This window comes from Bombina bombina, chromosome 2 (assembly GCF_027579735.1).
Source record: "Bombina bombina isolate aBomBom1 chromosome 2, aBomBom1.pri, whole genome shotgun sequence".
Taxonomy (NCBI): Eukaryota; Metazoa; Chordata; class Amphibia; order Anura; family Bombinatoridae; genus Bombina; species Bombina bombina.
Window position 1 is genome coordinate 872,698,749 of NC_069500.1, and position 18,575 is coordinate 872,717,323.

At 38.5% G+C, this 18,575-nt stretch overlaps 1 protein-coding gene across 1 annotated transcript; it reads left to right on the forward strand.

The window, feature by feature from the left end:
• Nucleotides 1-277: 277 nt before the first annotated feature.
• POMK (protein O-mannose kinase) lies at nt 278-12,460 on the forward strand. The gene is given in 5 exon segments (XM_053700744.1): nt 278-443; nt 9,719-10,026; nt 11,574-11,745; nt 11,748-12,227; nt 12,230-12,460. Coding segments are annotated over 4 exon segments (1,029 nt in total). The 5' UTR covers nt 278-443; nt 9,719-9,747; the 3' UTR covers nt 12,328-12,460.
• The last annotated feature ends 6,115 nt before the right edge of the window (nt 12,461-18,575 follow it).

Sequence of the window (18,575 nt, forward strand, 5' to 3'; positions counted from 1 at the left end):
TTACATGCAGTTATATGAAAAGTGGTGTATACAGAAAAATGTATCTGATACCAATTTGTCACATTCCAGAATATGCATAATTGCCTCTTTTTATTTTAACCTAATAATATTTACATGCTGCAGCTGGGATACTTCTAAGGGCAAATATATATGCAAGTAGGGTTACTTGCTACATAAAAGGCTGAGAAACACTGACTAGCATTGATTTCCAAACTATGGAACAAGAAAGAAAGCTTCTCCTATGCAGCAGAGGGCGCTAGAGTTTTCTGTTTAGCTTTGGACACACACAGGATGTTGTTGTTTTTATACAGGAAGAGTAGTGAGAACTGAATCACACAAAGCATGGAGCTGGAAGATAGAGGAGGCAGATAATCTTGTAATAAAAATCTAAGGAACCAGGTTTCTCTGTTTGATACAAAGGATGGAAAGGTGAAGCATCATAGGTAAGTTACATTAATAAATTACATAATAGGCTGTGCAGATTAATCATGTTGACAGCTGTGTGCATATGCAAACCTGCAGAATTATTAGAAATCAGGGAATTGTCTTTAGCATGTTATATCCTGAAATATATTTTAGCTTTATTTTTACAATGGGAATGGAACAATATATTTGCTGGGAACACTAGTTAAGCATATATGGCCTTAGGTAGCAAGACTGGGATCTGGTAATGTGCTAATGTGTTAGTGGATTTTCTTTTTTTTCTACTTTTGTATACCAATGTGGTTAATTAAACTTGCAGGAGATAAAGGGACATGGTATTCAGTTTTATATTGAGGGCATTAGTAAAATGATTTAGAAATAAATTATATTTTATATATTGTGTGTATATATGTATGTGTGTGTGTGTGTGTATATATATATATATATATATATATATATATATATATATATATATATATATATATATATATATATACATACAGTCAGTCCCCGGGTTACGTACAAGATAGGGACTTTAGGTTTGTTCTTAAAGGGACAGTATACTGTAAAATAGTTTTTCCCTTAATGTGTTTACTGCAGAGTAAAAAATGTATGACAATTAGCTTTTTAAGGTTTATTTCTGTATATTAAAGCTCTGATTTTGTGTTTTGAAGCCACAGCCTAATAAAATAGGTTGAGCTTGTAGGTATAATCAGATCTCATTACTGAATCACATTGTGCACATATACCTGCTTCTTTATCTTATATCTGTACATAAAACAATCACCAATACTTTGAGAGAACAATGGAAAATCAAAATTTTATTACCTTATTTCTGCTTTATCACACTGGGAGTGTAATTTCTTCTGCTGGCTGTGTTTACAAAGCTTATCTATAGCTGGAACGCGCGGCCACAAACTTTCAGAATAGGTGGGGATACCACATGCTAAATTAACAATTTCAAATGCCAATATAAGGGTAAAGGAGCTACTTGTAAACAATTTAATACACTCCAGCAGGTAAAGTGGATTATTGGGAACAAATTAAAGGGGAGAAAAAATTTGAGTAAACTGTCCCTTTAAGTTGAATTTGTATGTAAGTTGGAACAGGCACTTTTTTTAGGTGAAACTCTAGCCAAACATTTTTTTTTGGTTTTGGATAGCATAGGATAAAGTTTGTTTGCTATCTGTGCCCCTGTTCAGAAAATTTCACATCACTTTCTGTCCTTGTGACAATTGGATTTTCAGTATTTTGGATTATCCTGGAAAGAAGGATTGTCGATAAAGCTCTATTTTCTCTGTATGTAAGTACGAGTTGTACTTAAGTCGGATGTCTGTAACCCGAGGACTGCCTGTATATATATATATATATATATATATATATATATATATATATATATATATATATATATATATATATTTAAACAAAAGCTGTTTACATTTAAAGTGAAACCAACAGGAGGTGCATAATTGTGTACCTGAGTCCCAGGACTCTAATACTTATTGGCTGATAGGGAGAACTCACTCAGAAAAATCTGATATTATTTAGGACAGGAATATCTATTCTAAAAAACTATAATGCATTTTCAAACATTCCTTTTTAAATGGTAACCATCTTGATTGTCATGTTCCTTTTTAAAGTCAGCTTTGGAGCTGAACATGGTTGCTGATTTAATTATGGGCATTAAATGGGCATAGACACCGATCACCGGCTGTGTTACATTTGTAGTCAGTAGTGCATTGCTGCAGAGGGCTGACTTTAAACATGTGTTTAAACCCCTCTGCATTGGTTAAACACTTAAGCAAGCGGTAGTGCAATAATAAAGTGCTCTTATGCATTACAGCAACTTCCAAAGCTCTATGAATTCTTTTTAAATGGACAGGAAACCCAAGGTTTTTCTTTCTTGATTCAGGTAGAGCATGCAGTTTTAAACAACTTTGTTGTTTACTTCTATCGTCAAATTTTCTTAAAGGGACAGTCTACACCAGAATATTTATTGTTTTAAAAGATAGATAATCCCTTTATTACCCATTCCCTAGTTTTGCATAACCAACACAGTTATAATAATACACGTTTTACCTCTGTGATTACCTTGTATCTAATCCTCTGCAAACTGCCCCTTATTTCAGTTCTTTTGACAGACTTGCATTTTAGCCAATCAGTGCTGGCTCATAGGAACTCCACGTGCGTGAACACAGTGTTATCTCTATGAAACACATGAACTAACACCCTCTAGTGGTTAAAAACTATCAAAATGCCCTGAGCTAAGAGGCAGCTTTCAAGGGTTTAGAAATTAGCATATGAACCTCCTAGATTTAGCTTTCAACTAAGAATACCAAGAGAACAAACCAAAATTGGTGATAGGGCATGCATTTTTCCAATTTACTTCTATCTGAATAATGAAAGCTTGGTTTGGACTAGACTGTCCCTTTAATTATCTTGGTATCTTTTTGTTGCAAAAAGCTCAGGAGCGTGCACGTGTCTGGCAGCAGTTTTGCAAAAATGTTATTCCTTTTCATGAGAACTAGATGGCAGCACTTTTCCCTGCCATGTAGTGCTCAAGAGTAATACCTAGGTATCTCTTCAACAAAGAATACCATGGGAATTAAAGTGAATGTACATTTTCACGAATGAAAGCCTTGTTTTTGAAAATACTATTAAAAACAGGGGCACTTTCATTCATGAAAGTTTACATTGCAGCCATTTTTTAAAAATACTTACCTTTTATTCCTTGCAAGCTTGGAACACGGGAGCAGTGATTCCCCCGCCCCCAGGTCCTGTCTTCTTACTTCAGAAATTACGAATCCGGCTTCCTCCAATCACGGCGTGGCCTCAGGCAATGTTTGCTCTGGGGGGGAAGCCGCTATTTTTAAAAACAGGGCTTTCATTCGTGAAAATTTACATTCACTTTAAGCATCATTGATAATTGAAGTAAATTAGAAAAAAATGTTAAAACGGTATGCTCTGTCTGAATCACAGAAAAGACTATTTTGAGTTTCATATTCCTTTAATGTCACTTGATTTAGCCATCTACTTTCTTAAAATGTCTAGCAGCATCTTTTCAGTTAATTTTAGATCATTATGGCAGTGAGAGGGTTAAATGGTCCTAGTAATGTAATACTTTATTGCTCTAATGTGTTGGGGCGTTTTAGTACGGCAAATATTGATATACAAAATGACTTACAAAAACTCAACACGTAATTGCCAAAGGCTATATTAAGACCTGAAGAAGTTTCTATGGATTATCCTTGATAAGACCTAATTGTACAGCAAAAACATATTATGAGGAGGGGCGGAGCCAACATATGTCAGATGTTAGATAATAATAAAGAACAAGAGGGGCGCCTCATGTGTGCATCAATATATCCATATATGTGAAATCAAAGAAAAAAAGCCAAATGGGTACTCACAATTGGCCCAAGTACACTTCTGTACTAGTAGGAGCTGGCTGGTATCTTCAGGTGCAGAGTAGATAGTGCAGGGGGATCTTTGTCACAATATGTGCTCTATCAATTGTAGATGCAGTGTTTCGTTTGTAGTAAGTTTTTTGTAATCCTCATTATTTAGCACACATTTGGGATTTGGGACTGTTCTAAGTGCTTTTTATACATAAATGGTCCTAGTAATGTAATACTATATCGCTCTAATGTGTTGGGGCGTTTTAGTACGGCAAATATTGATATACAAAATGACTGAGAATGATGCGTGGTAGGCATCTAGGAGAGACTTCAGTGAGTCAAGTATAAAGGCAGGAGTAACTGCCGCAATGGGAGATAGTTGAATGTCCTGCATAGCGGATGATGCAAAGTCAGCAGACTCAGATCTAGGAGAATCTGGGTTTTCAGGGTGAGTTAGCAGGTCAGAGGTGATAGGGTTAATATGGTCCCTCACCATCATTTTTAGATGGGAATTGTGGTCTGCTTTTCTTTTTAGTGGAATGTGACATTTTGCTCCTAACGTGTGGAGGTATAGGGGAGAAAATGTGTAAGTGTGCACACCCTAAGGATGACCAGTCAGGCACTTGTAAACACTCCAATAGCCGGTGGATTATACAGTTCAGTGATTAATGACAGTAACTCTGAGTGGCAGACAGTCGAGTATGGCCTTATGTTTAATCCATGTTTAAATGGGTAATATTTCTGTTAATTCAATCTGCAGGTGCAGTAGGAGGTCTGGAGTCAAAGCATAAATTAACTTTGGATTTCACAGACTTGGAGAATATATTATTAGCTGTTATTTTCTCCAGGAATGAGGGTATATATGGGATGTGCTTCTGTGAAAGCTTGCAGCCTATTAAAGCTGAAAAGTTCCTGCTTGGGGCTTTGAGGTGGATGTAGGATTTAGGCCTTATGAAGCCTGCACTGTAGTTGGGTAAGGACGGTAGCTAACTTGTATTGCGGGTCTGCATACACATTGTCTCTGCACTGGGGGGATTTTTGTACTTCTTACTTGTTCCGGCAGGTTAAGCTGTGTGGTCGCTAGTAGTATGAGGATGCGTCTAATGTTAGGCCCCCCAGGAGTTGTGGCTCATCAATAACCACGATTTAAATAGCACATTCACAGGCCTTTTAAAACTTTCTGCCGTAGGACCACTTCTTCCATCGGAATTACAAATCGCACTATCTTCAGCGCAGATCATTCAGACTATATTATATTTAGTGCTATCATGGCAAAAAAAAAAAAACAGTATCCTTAGTGCACCCTGCTTCTGAAACAGCACACAGTTCAAAATTCTTCCTGTACACCAGACCAGTAGTAGGGCACCCTAGGATACCGACACAGCTAACACTGACTCTCTACTTTGCGCAGTCAGTAGAACAAGGCCTGACAAGCTGCTTGTGCAACAGAAATTATATTTTAGGAGACCTGACTTGAGACTTGTGAAAGTTTAGCATAAAGGGACAGGTAGATTGTAATATAAAATGTTTGTGTAGTAAAAACAACTTGTATTATTTATTTCCCTTCTCCTGTAATTTAAAGGCATACCTTGAGATTCTAATATAAAATGTTTAATTATACATAGTAACAGGGCTCGACAAACCCAGGAACCTGGGAGCCACTGGCTCCTAGAATTTTTGCCCTGGCTACTAACTTTTTGGGTTATTCTCCATAGATCTATATACAGATACCACTGTCTGGCTCCTAAAAGTATGTCTGGCTACCAAATATTCTTACTGGCTCCAAAATATTAAACATATTTGTCAACCCCTGCATAGTAATAGAGCTATGCAATATACTTTATTTAGTTAGGCCTCTTTTAAAGTAACGTAAAGGGCTTTTATATTGTTAAAATTGCAGTCTATGAAGAGCATGTCATTGTAACACTAACAACACTGTAATGATGTGTGTTTAACCATATAGTATCCATGGACAGCACTGCGGAATATGATGGCACTTCATAAATAAAGTATAATAATAGTTAAAGTCCCGCTTGGGACCCTCAGAGCACTGCTGGTCCCATGCGGAAATTGGCACTGATCCAATTAGCAGTGCTAGTCCTATGACCCAGTGAGTTGGACCTCACCTTTGCAGGGGTTAGACACATATCATTACAGCATCGCTACATTCCCCAACAGATTAGACCATGTCATTTTAACACTACAATGATGTTTGGTTTTTCCAGTGCAAAGAAATTGAAACTGCACATTACAAGCTTCACAAACTTTACCCTACCAGATATCTGTCCCTTATTGGCTTCAACAGATATAAGATTATAAACTACAAAACAATGACCATTTTGCTAACAAAATGGCCGTAACTAGCTGTGTCTACTTCAGTAAGTCCTGATTGGCACCTCAAAATAAAGCAACTGGTAGGTGGAGTTTGGCTATTAGAAAAACAATTGCAGCAAACAAGACGTTAAAGTATTCAAAACATTTCCACACTCACATTTTATATGTCAGTTTATTGCAAATCTGCCAATCAATTGTCATTTGAAAGTCATACCTGTCCCTTTAACTGACACAAAATCATGGCAGCCTTACTTCTTGCTCTCTTACGCTTTACAGCTCCTCAATATGTTCATATTCAGTGATTTCACCACCAATAAACTGTCACAAGCACACAAGCTTATAGCCACTTAAAGGGACATGAAACTATCAATTTTCTTTCATGATTCAGATAGTGCTGGTTTTCAAACCTGTCCTCAGACCTCCCCAACAGGCCAGATTTTCAGGATTACCTTGCATGAGAACAGGTAAAATAACCAGGTTTACTAATCAGCTGATTATTTCACCTGTGCTCTAGTTCAGATATCCTCAAAATGTGGCCGGTTAGGAGGTCTGATGGCAGATTTTAAAACAGAGCATACCATTTTAAACAATTTTCTCATTTACTTTTATTATCTTTTTGCTTTGTTCTCTTGGTATCCTTTGTAGGAAATAATAAATAGGTAAGCTCAGGAGGAGCAATGCATTACTGAGAGTTAGCTGTTTATTGGTGGCTGCACATATATATGCCTCTTGTCATTGATTCGCTCAGTGTGTTCAAGCTAGCTCCCATAATGCAATGCTGCTCTTTCAACAAAGAATACCAAAGGAATGAAGCAAATTACTAAGTTAAGTAAATTGGAAAGTTGTTTAAAATGGTATGCTCTATCTGAATCATGAAAGAAACATGTTGTATTTCATATCCCTTTAAGAAGAGCTATATTTTCCCCAGCAATTAAACTTTCAGAATTCAGATAGGGCATGCATTTTTAATAGCCTTTTCAGTTTACTTCTGTTATACGATTTACTTTGTTCTATTTGTATCCTTTGTTGAAAAATCTTATCTTGCTATGTCCAATAGAAACAATGCACTACTGGAGCTATTTGGTAGCAACACACACATGTCTCTTGTCATTGGATCACTAGATGTGTTCAGCTAGCTCCCAGTAATGCAATTCCTGCTCTGGAGCTGACATTGGCAGGGGTTAAACACATACTTGGTTATATGCATCCAGTAGAGCAATAATAAAATGGTCTAACTAATTAGAATATTTACTTTTTTAACTTTTATGTCACTTAATTGATCTGCAAAACTGCACAATATGAAAACAGAACTACTTAAAAACCCTATTAAGTATGTGTGTGTGTATAAATATATATGTATATGTGTATGTGTATATATATATATATATATATATATATATATATATATATATATATATATATATATATATATATATATATATATATATATATAATTTCCCTTAATTGTGTTCAATTTCGACTAGTTGTTAAGACTTTTTACTGTTCGAAGCAATCACTGTGTAGACTGTAGTTTGAAGCGTGCTCCTAAGCTTTACATTCCTGCTTTTTAAATAACGATAGCAAGAGAACAAAGAAAAATTGAGAATAGGAGTAAATTAGAAAGTTGCTTAAAATTGCATGCTCTATCTGAATCATGAAGAAAAACATTGGTTTTGGTATCCCTTTAACCCTTTCAGTGCTAAGCACTTCCTGGGTGCTATGCTTTTTTAAGTTTTTGGAAAAAAAATTGTAACTTTTTTCCCCCCCCAGATCCCCAAGAGTTACACTGTTGGAAAGGTTAGGCGATTACCTTTCCAACGGTGGGTCTGTAGCTGCTTAGATGCCTGAGATACAGCCCCCTGCTCCTATTAACATTGTTAAGTATAAATAAAGTTGCGCAGTGACGTCACTGCGCATAATGTGAAGCCCCCGGCGATGCCTGTCACTATGCAGGCCCGATCGCCGGGGTTAGGAGCGGGTGGGAGCCCCCAGATCTCCCTCAAGGTGGGAGAGTGCTAGCGACGGCTCTGAGCCGTTGTTGGCACCAGAGTGGGAAACTCTGCGACGGCTCGTCGTTGGCACTCTGAATGTACAATCCAGTCAAGACTACTTCTTAAATGGAAAGTAAACTAAAAATTAATCTTTCATGATTCCTACATAGCATACAATTTTAAATAACTTTCCAGTTTACTTCTATGATCAAATTTGCTTTATCTTTGAAGAGTAGTGCTCAGCAGTAGTACCTAGGTATGATTTTCAACAAATGATAACCAGGGAACAAAATTAATTTGCTAACAAAAGTTTAATTTTGTCTCCTCTATCCCTTTTTAACTGGCATAAAAATGTCTTCCTGTGCCCAGAGGCAGAACTTGCTGAAATCTGAGATATCTTTACAGAAAGAATGGGACACATGCAGGAACTGTTAGCACTTTTGCTTTGCTCTTGCTTTTGCTGCACTCTGGTTACATTGTATGTTTTTCTCAACACAGTGCAGCCAGAGCAAAGCATTGTTTGAAGTAAACAGTATATGTAACAGCGTACTGATTGGTGACTGTCGCTCATGGATTTTATTAAACCCCGCCACCTAGTTTTTTTTCTGTGACTCCTGAATGTAAAGACATTCTTGAGAGCTATTAGCCTTTTTATTACTACATTTTTACCTTATGTGATATTAGACCAAGAACAAAGGAAACTAATTTATTCAAGAGACATTTTAAAATTGGAACAAAATTTCTGTTATTTTCCCTGCAGCTAATTTGTAATACAATTTTCAACTACTGCAATATATTATAAAACTTGTAAAATTGCTTTATTCTCCAATTAATAAACACATCACAGTTGAGCTGATGTTTTTAGTATAACTGTTTAATTTAAAACTGAGTTTCAGTTCAAAATGAGCTGCAAAACAATTTTCACTAAAAAAATCTCATTGCAGAAAAGCTCTGGGTATTTTGTGTAGCAAGCCCTAATTTCCTTCTGGTTTCATAAATGAGTATAGTTTGATATGTTTGCGCTAAGTTGGCGTGCTGACCGGACATCAATTGATACAAACTTATTACATGTATATAGCTCTAGCTTTGAGTTAAAGGGAAAGTAAACATCAAACAATGTATTCAAAAGATAGATAATCCCTTTATTTACCATTTCTCAGTGTTGCATAACCAACACTGTTATAGAAATATCCTTTTTACCTCTGTGATTATCTTGTATCTAAGCTTCTGCAGACTGCCTCCTTATCTCAGATCTTTTGACAGACTTGCATTTCAGGCAATTAGTTGTAACTCTTAAATAACTTCACGTGCGTGAGTACAGTGTTATCTATGTGAAACACAAACTAACGCCCTCTAGCTGTGAAAAATGTCAAATGCATTCAGATGAGAGGCGGCCTTCAAGGGCTTAGAAATTAGCATATGAGCCTACCTAGGTTTAGCTTTAAACTAAGAAAAGCAAATTTGATGATAAAATTAAATTAGAAAGTTGTTCAAAATTACATGTCCTATCTGAATCATGAAAGTTTAATTTGGACCTTACTATCCATTTAACGCCAAATGTCTATGTTTTAGGATGTCACGCACGATACAAGCCTTACATAATGGAACGAAAACGTCAAGGAAAAACGAGTTGGAATTGCCTTGTGCTACTGTTAATACTGCTCATCGTCACTGTGTTGTTCATACAACTTCATTCTTTTTGTTCACCTGGACAAAATCTACCCTTTTATCTAGATACAGCCATGAAGAACCCAGTATTTGTCCCCAGGGCCCACTTCAAGATGGGGCAGATGAAAAATTGCTCCCCGTGGCTGTTTTGTGATGCTATTAAGAATGAAGTTCGGAAGCTGAAACTTGTGGGTGAAGGAGCAGTTAAGAAGGTTTGTTCTTGCAAAGGTTGTGTATTATTAATAGGAAATTAAACGGTAAATACATTCTAGATATAAAGATTTATTCTAAGCAAAGATTAGCCTGATAATAGTATACAGATGTATTAAAACTTAAATTAAATATTGAAGAAATAAGTTTAAAGTTTTAGATTTTATAAAGTAATGGGTGCCGCCATTTTAGAACCTATAAAACAGTGTCCAAACACTGAACTGTGCAGACAATGGCTGAGGAATATACAATTATCTACTAGCTAACCGTGTTTGCATAGTTTTATACCTTAGCTGTTTTATATTTGTCCCTAATTGTCCTCAGTAAAAGAGATTCGATAAGAGTGAAACAAAGGTTTCAACATGGGGTGCCCATTACTTTATAGAAACTTAGTGGAATTGGAAAGCCTACTTAGACACATTTACATGACACATTTACAAAGGGGGACTAAACAAATAATGTTATGTCTGGAGCGGCAGTTGGGTGTATTTTTTGATTATTTTTTTTAAGTATACCTAATATCTTCAGAATATTAGCTAATAATTACATGAATAATTGTAATGTTAGGCGGATAATATACAGTATATTCAATCATTTTACCTCATAACGGAATTCCTGTCTTCTTATAATTTAGTAAATAAAGCTTTATTAAACATTAACAAATTCTATCCATTATATAAAAGAACACTTATTAAACATGTCCAAATATTTCTGCTTTGAAAAAAAAGATACGTTAAAAAAAATGTAAGTTTGAAATGGAGTGCTGATTTCTCCATGGGATAGAAGCTAACTGGTTGATAAACAAAACTCCTTCTGCTGTATTAGTGAAAATGGCAGACAAGCATAAACACTTCCTTCCTTTTTTTTGTTCTTTTTTTAAATGAAAGATGTTTTTATACTAAAGCATAAAAAAATACAACTTACAGTAAAATACTCCCCAAAAAATGTTTTTGATAAAACAAAGACATAAATTACTTTAAAGTTAAAAGGGACGGTCTAGTGAAAATTAAACTTTCATGCTTCAGATAGGGCATGCAATTTTAAACAACTTTTCAATTTACTTTTATCATTGCATTTGCTTTGTTCTCTTGGTATTCTTTGCCAAAAGCTAAACCTAGCTAAGCCCTTGAAGGCCGCCTCTTATCACAGTGCATTTTGACAGTTTGTTTTTACAGCTAGACAACACTAGTTCATGTGTGCCACATAGATACCATTGTGCTCACTCCAGGGGAGTTACTTAGGAGTCAGCGCTGATTGAGTAAAATGCAAGTCTGTCAAAAGAACTGAAATAAGGGGGCAGTCTGCAAAGTCTTAGATACAAGGTAATCACAGAGGTAAAAAGTATATTTATATAATGATGTTGGTTATGCAAAACTTGGGGAATGGGGTAATAAAGGGGATTACTATTTTTTTTTATTTTTTTTTAACAATACGAATTCTGGAGTAGACTGTCCCTTTAATTTTAAGTCCTCAAAGTTGCCATATTTAATGACTAATGCCAAAAACCTGCAATTTAACCTCCTTTTTCTTGCTTCACATTGTTTTGCAGGTGTTTTTGTCTGAATGGAATGGGATGAAAGTTGCTCTTTCTGAGCTCACAGTGTCAGATCTTCAGGATGACTTTTTTCACGGGTTAAGGATGCTACAGACCCTGCAGAGCCGACACATAGTAACCCTTGTAGGGTACTGTGAAGAAACATTCACCATATTGACTGAATACCACCACTTGGCTCCCTGAGGAACTTGGATAAAACCTTTAACCTCCCTAAATACGAGAGTTTAAACACTTGGCAGAATCGGCTGAGACTTGCCATAGACTATGTGGGCATTATCAACTATCTGCACAATAGCCCTCTTGGTACACTGGTCATGTGTGATTCCAACGATCTAGACAAGGTTCTGTCTCAGTATCTGCTGACAAGCGACTTCCATGTGGTGGCCAATGATCTTGATGCTTTGCCTTTAGTAGACAGAGACAAAGGTGTTTTGGTCAAATGTGGCCAAAGAGAAATTACAGGGGACTTTGTTGCTCCTGAGCAGTTGTGGCCCCATGGGCCTGAGGTTGAGTTTATAGATGATCTCATGCCTCCGTATGATGAGAAGACTGACATCTGGAAGATCCCAGCGGTGACAGATTACTTGCTTGGTCACGTTGAAGGCAGTGACATTGTCAGGTTTCATTTGTTTGATATCCACTCTGAGTGCTTAAAAATAAAGCGTTAGAGAGGCCATCTGCTCAGACAGTGCTGGATACTTACAGAAGGGTCCTTGTCATTACTTATGAAAGAGATGTCTGTATCTGAAACAAAACAGATCTCTGAAATGATGATTCTGTACATAATATATAGTAACACATTTACTATATATTTTCTATTAACAAGTCTGTATCTTTTTTATTTTAAAGTGCCCCATTTCCCTGTTTCCAAAAATAAATACATGGGGGTCGCCAGTAACAATGTTTGTTCTGTTCAAAGCTATGGTAATGCGATAAAATCTTAGATCAAGAGGAAGTTACACTGTTTGAAAACAAATGGTAAAACTGTGTATTTAGTGAGTATTGCAATCAGTGCTTTCAAAGTGTGTGTGTAATATATATATGTGTGTGTGTGTGTATGTATGTATATATATATATATATATATATATTATATATACTATATATATATGTATATGTATGTATATATATATATATATAAATCTCACACACACACATATGTATATATGTGTGTGTATGTGTGTGTGTATATATATATATAATATATATATATATATATATAATATATATATATAATATATATATATAATATACATACATACACACACACATAGTAGTTGTGGGATAAGCACTCTCACTTCATCAGCAAATAGCCAGGGTGTCAGGAGCAGTGGTATCAATAGTAAAGAGTAGATCCGCACTTACTCGGGCTTTAAATAATAAACGTGGTTTATTGTGATGTTTTGGGGATCAAACCGTTCCCCCTTCATCAGACCAAACAAAAGTGAACAATATGGGTGTTTGTTCCTTTATAGGCCTATAACCCCTCCCCCCGGAAGTGACATAGTAAAAACTATATGGTGATCACCATAGTAACCCTATAAGAAGTCAATATATGCAGTAAAAACATACATCAAGCATGTCTTCAAACAATACATTAAAGTGCAAAATTACAGTGATAATTATGAGAAATCAGCACAATTTCATAAATGCTAATAAGTTATAAAATACTGTAGATACTGAGTATGTTTTGGATCATTATCCTGCTGGAGGACCCATGAGCTGTGACTTAAACACAGCTTTCTGACACTGGGCAGTATGGTTTTTCTTCAGAGTGCTCTTGCACAGATTCTAGATATCCAGTGCCAGAGGCAGCAAAGAAACCCTAAAACCTCACTGAGCCTCCTCTATGTTTCATGGTAGTGATAGGATTCTTTTCTTTGAAAGCTTCTTTTTTCCTTCTGTAAACATGGAATTGTGATTTGCCAAAAAGCTCAACTTTTGTTTAGTCTGTCCAAAGTACATTCTCCAGAAGGACTGTGGCTTTTTAACATGCATTTTGGCAAACTTTTTTGTGTTTCTCTCTTTTAGAAGTGTGGTCTTCTACCATGGAGATTATTTTTATTTTTTTTAAAATACTATTTTTATTGAGAACAAGAAAAAGGATACAAGTACATGTAAACTTATACAATTCAGACTCGCAGGTCTGGAGTTGACAAAAGGAATATTCATCTGATACATGTATGCCTTCAATAAACAGCAAAAACAACAGTTTAAATTATATCATAATCCATCTTTTACTTGTCCCTCTTTTCCTCCTCCCCTATTTGGGGAACATTATTAATTTAACTGAACTTCTATACATCCATTAATTAACTGTGACACCTTCGTGTGGTAAGTTATCTGTTGGGTTCTTGGCAAGACTTGTAATAGTCATAGTACCTGCTCTATGAAATAATAAAAAAAAAAAAAAAAAAAAAAAAAAAAAAGGGAAGGGGGTGAAGGCTGTAGTGGATAGGGTCTTAGAGTCACATATAAGCGTTTATATGGTCATGTTTTCCCTCTCTCCACCCCCCATTATCACGTGATGGTACAAGAATCCCCACTCGCCTCTTAGGGATGCTGTCAGCATATATTCCGTATGTGCAAAGGGGCTTAAAATTAGTCTCTGGGAGTCCAAGCTCAATGATTCGATGTATCGTCGCCATTTAAGTTAAACTGTTTAAGTCTCCTAGTAGTATCCAGTTTAGTGTCTAGCTGTTCAATGAGCAATTGTTTGTGTAATCGGTGTTTGAATGCATTGACGGTGGGGCTAGAGTACTCTCTGCCCCAGACATCTCAAGATGGTCATCCTAGCAATTAAAATATGGTATTCAATAAGAGAGTATCTCTGAAACAGAGATCGCGCCATTCCAAGAAGCAAATTTGTTCTATTTCTAGTTGAACCTCCAAGCTTAATGGCGCTCGTAATCCAAAAGGCAAACCTTGCCCCAGAACTGTCTGATCTTTTGGGCATGTGTATAAAGAAGTTGAAGAAAGTCTGGGTTAGCCAATTTGCACTTGCTACATTCATTCACTACCCCCGGGTCTCCACTTGGTCAATCTTTGAGGGATAATGTAATCCCTGTGTAGTAATCTAAACTGAGATTCCTCAGGGACATGGATAAAGTCGCTCTCCGGAGCGCCACATCACACTCTGCTGGATTAATTCCGTGAGGTCTTCCCTTTCCACACTCCCACTCCATTTATCAGCCAACAAAGTTAATGTTTTTAGATTCAATGGAGCTTAGGAGCGTTTCTGTACATTTCCGAAATGGAAAAGTTGCCTAATTTAATGAGGACACAGTTCTGATAAATGCATGAGGCTCCCAGAATTGGGGGTCCCCTCTTATCAGATGGTCTATATAAAGTGTCTCAGTTGTAGGTATGCATAAAAGTGGGCTCGTGGTAGCCCAAATTGAGTTTGAAGATCGGTGAAAGCTTTAATGCATTTTCTAGACAGGTCTACAGCGTCTCCAACAGAGCTCAGTCCTCTGGAGGCCCACATGGGTAAAGGAGAGGAGTCTGTTCCTGGTGGAAAGTTAGTGTTTCGCAATGGAATCATTCTAAGACGCCACACAGCAGCGGCCGACCTGTTTGAGGGCTAGTCGCCAGGCCCCTCATTGTGTCCCCATAGAGGAAAGCTGTCCGTAAACTGTGCGAGAGTGGGGCGCTGGGGGGGGTGAAGGGTAGGACCGATAAATCAAGACCACCCAGGGCTTGTCTCTCTAGTTCTGGAGAGTAGAAGTGGGTTGTTTGCAGCTGCCAGTCGATCATAAGGCGGCCAAGTGTTGCCCAAATTATACAACCTCAGTTGGTAGGCCTAGCCCCCCCTTCCGAAGATGTGAATATAACTTCACAAGAGCTATTCTCGGTCTACCTCCCCTCCATAAAGAATTTCGAGAGGGCCCGGTTATACTCGCCATGTCTTTCCCTGCTAATAAGAAAAGGTAACATCAGCAGTGGGTACAGCAGCCGTGGCAGAATCACCATCTTAACAAGACTTATGCACCCCGAGAGAGAGACTGGCAGATTTCTCCATCCGTCCATCGTCGACCGCGGCATCACAACATGCTCGGCTGATATTGTCGCAATACAGAGCTTGACCACTTGGGGGATAACTGAATACCCAAGTAGGTCAAGGTAGGTTTGGCCTCTTGGAATGGGTAGGGGAACAGTTGACCCTTGTCCCTTTTGTAACCACAAAATATTCCGATTGGTGTTGTTTCACTTGTAGCCTGAAAAAGATCCAAAGGCTTCAATTATCGCCAGGATGTTCGGGATATGTTTGGCGGGATGCTCTACGAATAGAAGCATATCGTCCGCATATAGTGCGAGTGTTAGTCTCTCCTGGCCTATTAGATGCCCGGATATGCCGATGCGTAACTTGACGGCTAGTGGCTCTAAGGCCATGTTAAAGAGGAGGGGGGATATGGGCATCCTTGGCGTGTGCCCCTTTGCAGTGAGATGCGTGGGGAGAATAAGCCGTTAGCCATAATGTGGACCCCAAGGGGATGTATAGATTATTTCTGACATAAGTAAGAAATGAGCCCGCAAAGCCAAAGCGCCGCAGGGTATCTATGAGATGACTCCCACTCTACTCTATCGCAAGGCCTTCTCTGCATCCAGGGATGCAGGAAGGCCTCCGAGTTCCCTCTCACCTCAGTGGTTTCTGGGGTCGTTGCGTGGAATGCGCAATAGTGTGTAGCACTCTCCGCACGTTCGTCACATGAGGTTCTATGATACATAATATCCGGTTTGGTCCGGATGAATATGTCTGTCAGGATTAATTTTTAATCTATCAGCCAAGATCTTCATGAGTATCTTGTAATCCGAATTGAGAAGGGAGATGGGGCGGTATGATTCTGGGAGAACGGGGTCTTTTCCTGGTTTCAAGATCAGCGATACATGTGCCATCGTAAATGTCTGGGAGGGAGCAATCATTTCCTTATAGTAACTGGTTATAGAGTTTAGTTAAAGTAGGGGTAAATTTGGGGCCTCAACATTTTAAAGAATTCAATGGGTAGGCCATCGGGCCCCCGCTGCTTTCCATTGGACATGGAGGAGATTGTTTTTTTGAATCTCTTCAGGGGATATCGGGGAGTTTAGAGCCTCGAGTTGCTCATCTCTGAGTTGAGGAAGCCCCAGGTCTTTCCAAAAGTCAGACACCCTTTCCGGAGTAGTGTCTTGTGGCTAGTATATAGGTTAGAGTAGTAATAGTGCCAAAGCCTTCACAATGGACTCCGGAGTCTTGTAGGTTTTGTTTACAGTATTTAATGGCCGCTATGGGCTTGCGAGCCGTCTGTTTATTTATCAGTAAGGCCAGCAACCTGCCCGACCCTGTCCCCCCTCTCTATAGTACCTAGCGCTGAGTTCGAAGAGTTGACCCTACTGCTTGATGGTTAAGGAACACATCCAGTTCGCTCTTACTGCCAGGTATCTGTCCATAGAAGTCTGGCCCGGTTTGCCACAATAGGCCTGGTAGGCTTCCGTGAGAAGCTAATTGTAGCGTCTGTAATTTGGCCTGGCCTTTTTCCGTAGAGCGGCCACATAGGAGATGATATCCCCAGTCAGGACTGCTTTCGCAGTATTCCAGAACAATTCTGGGTTGTCCCGGTGGGCTTGATTATCCGTTGTAAAAATCATTCCAGGCATGTGTTAAGTGCTTCAGGAAAGCATCCGAGGTGTACAAGAAGCCTGGGAATCGCAAAGTCTGCTTGTTGGCAATCATTGCTCCCATAGAGATCACAAGTTCTACATGGTGCGTGGTCAGAGACCACTACCGGGTTGCTATCTTGGCCTTGCTAACCCTTGGAAACGATATTGGAAGAAATCATGAACAGGTCTATCCGCGACACCGTGGGCGCCGCTCTAGAGATACAAGTAACGTCCTTGCTTTTCTGCATTCCGCAATCTCCATACATCTACTAACTGCAAGGAGTTCGAACAATCTAGAGAAGGTCCTCTTTTCAAAGGCACCAGAAATCCCGAGGCTGTCCGCCTCCCGATACTCGCTCTGGATCTCTCCACCTGTCCACCACAGGGTTTGGTGCTAGGTTGAAATCTCCCCCGAGTATGATATCCTGACCAAGATAAGGGGAACAGTGTCTGGATGAGCCTGGTCCAAAAAGCTGTGGATTTACAGTTCGGGGCATAAATGTTGCAGATTACCAGTATCTTTTGATTAGTTCTAATTTTGACTATTAAAAAGCGTCCCTCACTGTCTTTGTGAGTGTTTAAAATCTCAGTGTTCCCCCTTTCCCCAAATAGAATGGCTATACCTCATGCTCTGAGTTGGTGTATGAGACATGTTCCACCATTCCCACCCAGTCCCCGTCTGAGTTTGTTCGTGTTCCACCTCTGAGAGGTGAGTCTCCTGCAGTAGGGCAATGTCAGTCCCCAATCGTCGCAAGTGCGCCAATATGGTGCTTCTCTTAGCAGGGGAATTAATTCCCCCACGTTCCATGTCACTAATCTTACAGCCATTTAAGTAATGCTATAAAGGTGGCCATTTAAGTCGTTCCCCCATTGGGGGGAGTCGGGGAGGGGTAAGGCAAGCAGAGAGCAGCGAGAGAAGGCGTATAAGAGGGCAGGGGAAGCAGGAAGGAAAAGAAGAGAGGGAGGGGGGGAGAGAAGGAGAGAGAGGAGAAGGGAGAGGGAGGAAAAAAAAAGGAAAAAAGGGGAACCACCAATTTGATATTATCCTTGATAGGTTAAGTACTCTAGAATGGGGAGGTCTTTTATTTCATCAGAGTTGTCATGAGTATTTAAACTAACGGGGTCCGGGGGACGCCACTCCCAGGAGCATAACTTGTGTCCCCATTCTTTAGAGAGGTCGTTAAATATGTAATATCAGAGAATTGGCAAAATAAACAGATCCAAGATAACGTATTAAACCCAACTAAACAATCTTAGTACTATAATAGAGAGGTTGATTCGGTACCTGCGATACCCTCCAATCTGTTGACATGATCTCTGTCTGACATATTGTAACATTATTACCATAGAAATAAAAAGAA